The sequence below is a fragment of the Cygnus atratus genome, chromosome 16 (assembly GCF_013377495.2).
Source record: "Cygnus atratus isolate AKBS03 ecotype Queensland, Australia chromosome 16, CAtr_DNAZoo_HiC_assembly, whole genome shotgun sequence".
Lineage (NCBI taxonomy): Eukaryota > Metazoa > Chordata > Aves > Anseriformes > Anatidae > Cygnus > Cygnus atratus.
Window position 1 is genome coordinate 14634064 of NC_066377.1, and position 8340 is coordinate 14642403.

The 8340-nt window shown below is 43.9% G+C and overlaps 1 protein-coding gene across 1 annotated transcript; it reads right to left on the reverse strand.

Annotated features, from left to right (window-relative positions):
- Positions 1 to 1429: 1429 nt before the first annotated feature.
- EIF6 (eukaryotic translation initiation factor 6) lies at positions 1430 to 7798 on the reverse strand. Its single transcript, XM_035548289.2, has 6 exons — positions 7599 to 7798; positions 7438 to 7523; positions 6094 to 6269; positions 4624 to 4800; positions 3816 to 3997; positions 1430 to 2701 (listed from the first exon to the last, which is right to left on the reverse strand). The coding sequence occupies exons 1-6, from the start codon at positions 7703 to 7705 to the stop codon at positions 2692 to 2694; spliced, it is 738 nt and encodes a 245-aa protein (XP_035404182.1). The 5' UTR covers positions 7706 to 7798; the 3' UTR covers positions 1430 to 2691.
- Positions 7799 to 8340: the final 542 nt, after the last annotated feature.

The window sequence follows — 8340 nt, forward strand, 5'->3', positions numbered from 1 at the left end:
CCACAATTTGACTGTGAATAATTTGATCACCAGTAAAAGTACATTCATTTTTCCAGATAAATATGCAGGGAAATATAATCAGCAATTAATCACTACAGTTATACAATTGCTACAGTCAGAATAGAGGTGGACCTCCACTCTAAGAGGGATCAGCTTCTGCCTTGTAATTAGTCATTAAACCTCAAGGGAAACTCCCATCTCACACCTTTCCATCACCACATCAGTCAGTCCTCATCCCTATTAGTCAGAATGAGTCATTTTGAGTAAACTTCGCTCCACTAATCCACTGCCTGTCCTTAAACAGGACACAATAAGCTGAACATCATGGCTTCCAGCTGAGCTCCCTATAAAAATCCAGTGAAAAATTCAGCCTTTTGCTCTTTTTCCCCCATCCTCTAACACACAAAAGGGCCTCCCTCTCATTCCATAGGATTATCCAGGGTCTTTAAAAGCCTTTGGCACAAAACCTTGCAAATACCTTTCAGAAGTTCAACAGATTACAGAGAAACTTCATCTTTAAATAACTCCATAGGCTTTGTGGGACTTGCCATTAAAGCACCAAGTTTATGCTCTTGCATGCTATCATGTATCCATGTTTCTACTACTTTCACTCTTTAATACAGTTTCTGATAGTTTTCTTTGTACACAGGTCAACCTTACTAGTTCAGAATTCCCACAAACCCTTTGTTTAGAAGTGATAACATGTTTGCCACCTTCCAGTTCCCAGGTTTCAATGCAATATTCATAGGAGGTCATACATCACAGTTAGCAATACCCTATTCCTCTGTCTGTCTCTTACTCTTTGGCATATTTCTATCACCAACACTGTCCCAGTATCTTTCTTATTTAAGGATTTGGGTTTCACAGAAACTGGATTATTTCTTGCTTACCTCTAAGCAATTTTAAACACGTATCAAGTTCACTAATACAAACTAGGATTTCTGCATAATGACTGTAATTAAAAAAAAAAAAAAGTAGAGACAAAAACTGCAGTCTTACTCATTTCACACTTGATGAATATATGCTAACACCCACAGCGATGGTCAGACTTTACCATTTATTCCTAATCAGAGCCCTATGAGGTGACCACAGAAAACCAGTTCCTGACTCTAAATACTGAGATTTGCTAAGAGGAAGAGACCTGGAGTCAGTGACAAAAAAGGTTGTCCACTGCATTAAAGGGGCCATAGACACCAGAAATGGTTAGCCAAATTATATGAAGAGCTATAACCTGCTTACAGGCTTCCCCAGTGGCAGAGAGCAGGCAAGCTGTCTGGAAATGGCAGCCCCTGCCTGTCACCATTCTAGACAAGCTAGATAACAGAGCTTGCTATGATCAGAGACAATCCTATGCCAATCCTCACTTAAAAGTCTGAGGAACAACCTTTAATCAACCCAAAACTTATAAATCGTTCCCTAAACATCCAGATAGTCCAACATATGTGGAGGTTTATTTAATGTTCTACAGAGCCTGAAACACCAGGGCCAAAAAAAAGGAGTTCTGCCCGAACTGCCTTCAGGACTGCACCCCTCAAGAGAATCCAGCTGAGAATAATACAGCTATATGGAAGCAAGCAGGCAGCTTCCACATACCCTTTGGAGAGGAAGTAGAGGCATTTGTATGCCTTCAGCATACCTGTAACAAGCAAGCACAAGAAAAGCAACTGAAATGAGAGATCAAGGAGCAACAGCTGTGTTTAGAAGTAAATGACTATCTTCTACCTGAAAGCAGCATTTACATCACCGTCACTGCTAGACAAAGGCAGAACTCTTCAATAGCAAGCTCCCAAGCCCAAAACATATTACTGAATGTTTAGAACTGCATTACTTAACCTTTGTCTCCAAGGTAACTCAAGATGACATTCTTCAACCCTTTTTGATGTGCTGACTTCTAAGAGTTTTCCAGTGTAGGTGGCCAACTCCTGTACAGCACATTTAAGCCTACTGGCAACTGCACGTTTTTCAAGGCTCTTTTGCAGATGCCTCTGAAGTAGTATATATGTCACCAAACATCTGCAGACACCAGATCAAATACCACTGCTTTGGAAGCAGTCACACTTGGCTGTTAAGTCCCTGTATTGACTTCTTAGAGAAACTCCATTTCTAATCTGAGCTAATCACTTCAGAATCACCAGCCCTATGAGAATAGCTGCAAGTCAGGTCACAAGAGCAGGTGATGCTTTCTGAATTCTTTTTTGGCAAGTAAACTACTATGTTTTTGGTATAGAAAACGCAAGGGGCTCTTAAGTTCACTTACAGCAGAAATATCACTCTTTAGCAAGACTGTGAAAAGAGAAGGCAGTGCCATATACGTGCTTAAACAGCCTTCTGTGCAGCAGAACACCGATCAGCTATATAAGGCAAAACAATCTCTAATGATCAATATCCAAAAAACAGAAGTAAATATTGTGGGCTAAATTGAAGGCCTCGGTCAGCATCACAAAGAAAGAAAGCACAGCTGAAGAAAAACTGGAGAACATTAGCAAAGGGTTAGAAAGCATTCCATATTTGTAACTTAGATATGTTATTTGTCACGTTTTGCAACAATACTTAGTTTACAAAACACTACAATTTTTTTTGGTAGCCTCCTCCCGGTGCTGGGCCTGCAGAAACAACAGAAGATCTAGATGTCTGTAATCCAAAGTGCTGCTTGACACTTCACTTCTTAGGAGCTTCCTGAACCAACACTGCTCATGTCAAGCTAAAAAGAAAAACAGAAATGAGATTTAGCAAATGAGTGCCAGAGTGCAGAAAACATTTCCAAACACCAGTATAGTCAGTTCTCAGCCTCCACTTACAAAGGACCAGTAGCAAATTTGCCTTCCTAGAACATACGAGTTTGTGAAAAGAGTGAAGGAGACCTGGTGACTGCTAACAGCTAGCTCTAAGAACACATTTGTCAAGTTGGCAAAGGCAACAAAATCAGTCTTGTCCAAGCAGTTATTAAAAGCTTAGCAGAAGTTTAATTATGGTTTTATGCTGTGCTCAGAAGCACCAGGCCTTTACACAAGAACTGTGAAGGTACGAATAACTCTTTCAAACAGTTCTTCATTGAAGGAATTCCTTATTCTTTCTCTATGCCATAAACCATTCCCATACATTTTTATGAGAACTGAGATCTCTGTAACTAAATTGCAGTGGCCTAAGTAGCTCAAGAGCACACCTCTAGCATTACAGCAATGATAAGAGTTACAATCAGTTGAAAGTCCAAATAAAGTTCGCATTGGACATTCACCTATAGGAATGCCTAAACCCTGTAAAATTTTTTGCATACATCAACAAATGGGAAAGGTCCTCTATCACTACCAGTCCAGGCAGAAAAAAAAAAAAAGAAAACCTGCATTCCACTAAGCAATAACTTAGACAAAACCTTTGACATAAAGGCTTAAGAAAAAAAAAAAAGCCAAGATGTCAAGCAAAGTTACTGGCATTTTAACTTTTAAAACAAGATTTGTTTTCCATTAATAAATAAGTAAATAAACAAAATTCATAGGCGTCATAAGCTTAGCACTGGCATTTAGAACAAAAGTATCTGGAAGTTGAAGTGGCTACTTTTATGTTTCCTCAGAAAAAAAATTCTTGCAATTCTAACTGCAACAAGAACTGTTATGCTTTCCATGCATGACCAAGAATGCTTATCAACTACATAAAACAAACCTTTCTGCAACGAGGTAATTCTCGTCAGTAACCCAATAAAAGCAAAGAGGAAGCGAAGAGAGAAATCAACTTTGAAAAACAGCTAGTTTTATAGCTTCCTTATGGTAAAATCTTGCCTGTTTTGACTACAATTATAGACGAAGCTGTATCCTCCTTACCTGTCAATCAAGGAATCTCTCATATTGGTAGCAATGGTACTTGGCTGAGCTTCGTTCAACCTGAAGATACTCTCAATGACGGAGAGCTCTGTGCTGGTTGTGTCCAGTCCACAGAAGGCACACCAGTCATTTACAACCATTCCTGCTGCAATGACCTCACTGCCACGATTCACTGTTCCAGCCTAGGAAAAAAAAATAAAAAAATCAGTAGGAGTTTGCAGAGCACACCGACATAACCACGTTTTGTTACGCTTTCTTATTACTAGGTCTTAAGCACAGGGCCTCAACTCACACCCCTGAAAAGATTAAAGCTTCTGTCATCAACAAAGATTTTACTTAAACACTTAAAAGTCAACAGATAGCCTGCAGTATCTGGAAAGAACATTTTGTGACATTCAGTTAAAAATAACAAATCTAACAAACAAGCATAAAGGCATAGCAATCCTGAAATTAATGAATCCAACTGAGTCAGCACAGGGTTTTATTACTAGATTTTTTTGAAATGTGCCTTTAGCCAAACCAGACAATTTCATATTCCACATGAATGAATCAGCAAATCTTGCATAATCTCAGCAGAGCAATGTTTCAGAAGCAAACTAAAGGCTCTTTGCAGCTTATTCAAACTCAGAAAAGGTGGAGAAAACATCTCAGAAGATTGACCTCCTTCAGGACTTCTCCTCATCTCCCTTTTGGAACAGCCCTGCAGTGAAAACAGTACCTAGGAGCCCATGAGACTGCAGAATCTTTAAAACCAAAAAATGAGATGGAAGGGAGCAGCAAGAAAAAACACACCCCACAAATGCCTTACCACAAGTGGAACCTGGAGCAATGAAGACAGTTCATCCTGATCATCAATTGAAGTTTTGGGGTGCACAATTCCTCCTTGGTTACTAAAAACACAGTAACTTCCTACCAGCACCTGATCTGCTACAGTCTGCCTGAATACTTCAACCTTTAGTACATCTGCCAAGATCTCTTCAGTTTCCTGCGAACAGAGAAAGAGAACAAAATCCTCAGGAAAATGGTATGGTAGAATTTGAACTCAAGCTATTCTTGCAAAGAACAACTAGCTGGGATCCTCCCTTTGAAGGCCTGCTCACACTTTCACCACCCATCGCAATCAAATCATCATAAAATGCTCTTACTCTTCTCGATCACCCTCTGTACTCCAGAGGTGTTTCCACTTACCTGTGCACACTTGAGCTGGAAGCCAAGCTATAACTAAACACACCACCACTGAGAAATGCTCTTCCTCCCCTTTTTCTGAAGGATGTTGGCAGTACACGAACTGTGTCAACACCTGTTGTGTAGGTATTCCCCTGTGAATCAGTCCTTTTTTGTCCCAGACCTGAGTACTGTCTTAACCTTCTGCATAACTCTAAGAACTTCTTTCCCTTCCAGATAAAGCTCAGCAGGTTTTCATTGTAATTGGTTTTGATTTCTCCCTTTCTGGACATCTCACCATACTTTTTACACTTACTTAAAACATAGTATGCTGCAAAGACTGTTGCCTGCAAAGGCTTTTACCTTGACCTTTTTTGTTTTCTTTGCACTCCCCATTGCTGTCACCTTTAGCATAAACTGAAAGAAAACATCAGGACCTTCAGTACCTGTAGCCACACAACTCACCTCTCTAGTGCTATTAAAGTATCAGCTCTCAAACATAAACTGGCAGCAACTTCATCTCCCCTGCCCTTGTTTTTAACTTTCATACAGGAGCTTCCATTTTTCTTTTACCTTACTGTAAACACACACACTGCATCATCTATGGTCTCTTCCAACTATTAGAAATTTCAACTTGATCAGCAGCATTTTGTAACTACTGCTATAGTCCTGATCAAATTTGTTATGCTCCTTATTTATTACACACATAGATGCTCTTTTTTCAGTCAATTTTACACACGCATAGCAAACTGCACTGGACAATTAACTTCCACATCCCACGGCTTCCCACCATTAACTACAGTATGCCAAACGAGAGCACACACTAAATTTACAGCAGGCTCCACATTCACAAATAATGAAAACTATAGGAGAAGAGGGAGATCAACTGAAACAGAGTCAGAAGTCCCAAATCCAATTCTGTGATTTCTCTCCCAAGAAGAACGGAAATGTGAGGCAGCACAGCTTCCTACACGATATTAGCTCAACTGTTAGCATAACTCTTCTGAAATTCATGCTACTTATAGTATGCCTCAATACCTACAAACTCCAATTGCAGCTTCAGAATAATTTCAGATGCATCCATAAGGAATGTAAAAGCATAAGAGCCGTATACCCTGTCAAGATCTGGATGAACAAGAGCTACGTAGTCATTGCAGGTAGTGACGTTGCCTAGTGCTGAGAGACGCTCTTCTACTCGCTGAATTCGTACAGAATCTGGAAGGCTATTGCGGATATGTTGAAGCTCTTGGTCTGTTGTACTGCTTGGAACCAACAGCCCGTGTCTGTTCCCTAAAATGACCAAAAAAAGGAAAGTAATATATATAAAAAAGAAAAACAATTCCACATTAAAGTAATTTTAAAAGCAACTATTCCCATTGTGCTTACTACTTTACTGCAGTTCAGAAAAAGGCTGGAACTGCCCCCCCCCATCTGTTCATTTCAAGCCCACAAATCAGCCCAAACAAAATAACACGACCACTTGAAAATAACACAGCACCACAGGTGAGGGAAAGCCAGGATGAAGCACAAACTTAAACAATATAAATGGGTAAATGAAACTACTTTTATTCACTATTCTTTTTTGACAGAACTAAAGGAAACACAAGGTTCTCAACGAAACACTTTGTTATGAAATTTCCCCCAGTAGATGCTGGTTGTCCTCACAAAGCCTACAGATTCCACTTGATTTTGTTACTCTCCTTTAGCAAAGTGGTAACATTTGGTAATGTTACCATGGTAACAAAGACATATTTTTTTTCCAGGAACAAAAAGAAAGCACAAAGCATGCTCTTCTGAATAGTATACCACTAGCTGGAGACAAGTGAAAGAATTTTCTTTGACCTTCACATCTGTAATGTCTCCCTTGCACTCACCCCTCCAGTACTGGCCCTGAACCATTAACCTTCAGAAAAAAATTGAATGGCTTCTCCCAGTTTATCAGAAAGCAGATTTATGTGCATCCATAACCTGTCTTCAGGCCTTGAAAAGCAGACGCCCTTTATTACCCTGACTGTTTTTTTGTTTGTTTGTTTGCTTTTTAGCAATGGAGGAGGAAATTCTTCACTGTAACGGTGGTGAGGCACTGGCACAGGTTGCCCAGACAAGCTGTGGCTGCCCCATCCCTGGCAGTGTTCAAGGCCAGGCTGGATGAGGCCCTGAGCAACCTGATCTAGTGGGTGGTGTCCCTGCCCACGGCAGGGGGTTGGAACTGGATGGGCTTTGATGTCCCTTCCAACCCAAGCCATTCTGTGATTTTTAATTGGGTGAACTTCACTTCCTACAGCTCTGCTCCTTCTCTTCACACAGCGTAATTCTGGATGAGGGGTGCCGCTCGTTGGCCTCCCCAGCCCAGTCAAGACCGCGGCGTTTTCCAGCACCAGCAGCACGCGGCTTTTTCCGACTCCCAGCCGAGCACGCCCACCTGCGGGCCCCGAGGCCGGGGACCCCCGCCACCTACCCACACACATCCTGCCGATGATGCGGCAGCCGGCGATGGAGGCGTGCACCACCGGGATGGTCCCGAAGAGCTCCCCCTCGAAGACGCTGGAAGGAGAAGGAGCCGTTAGGGGTAAGCCGCGGGGCCCGCCGGGCCGGGCCGGGCCCTCGCGGCTCCCTCACCTGTAGAAGTTCTCGGAGCCGCCGATAGCCACGAGGCAGTAGGCGTTGGTGAGCTTGGCGAAGCAGCCCAGCTCGTTGTTGTTCTCGAAGCTGGCGCGGACGGCCATCGCGGCGGACGGGAACACGGCGCGGCCCCACGCGGCACCGCCGCTTCCGACCCCGGCGGCGGGCGGAAGGCAGCGGGCGGGGCGGCCCCGGCAGCGCCCGGCGGAACAGCGCCGCCGCCCGCCGGGAGGAGCGGGCGCTCTCCCCGCCGCGAGGCGGGAGCCGGCCCTGGTCCCGGCCCCGGCCCCGACCTGTTGCGATTCTTCGGGTCCGTGTGGCGCTGCCGCTGGGCTCCGCAGCCAGCACGGAGCTCCGACCTTTCGCTGCGGGAGCAACACAGCGCCGCGGGCCTGGCCGCGGCACCGCGGGCCCCACCATGGCGCGATGTGCCCAGACACGCCAGCACAGGCTGACACCGCTCGGGCCCTCACAGGCCACCGTGTACACAAAGATGCCACTGTGGGCCCAGGCACACCACTGTGGGCTCAGACACATCATTGCCATCCACGTACTTGGACACTGCACTGTCCCTGTGCCTGGACCTGTCACCTCATGCCATCACCATCTGTGTTCTCACATGCTGCTGTGCGCTGGCACTGCCTGCATGCCCAGGCACACCACCTTGTGTCATCGTTCTCCATGGACCCAGACATACACTGTGGACTCAAATGTGCCACTGTGTGCCATCACTGTCTGC

Bases quoted from the DNA above. Each gene is read 5' to 3' on its own strand.
- EIF6 (XM_035548289.2), bottom strand. From the start codon at position 7,705: ATGGCCGTCCGCGCCAGCTTCGAGAACAACAACGAGCTGGGCTGCTTC. The intron at 6,270-7,437 runs GTAGGTGGCGGG...TGGTCATTTTAG, and splicing joins CATCGGCAGGATGTGTGTGG to GGAACAGACACGGGCTGTTG. The intron at 4,801-6,093 runs GTATACGGCTCT...CTCTGTTCGCAG, and splicing joins TTCATCCAGATCTTGACAGG to GAAACTGAAGAGATCTTGGC.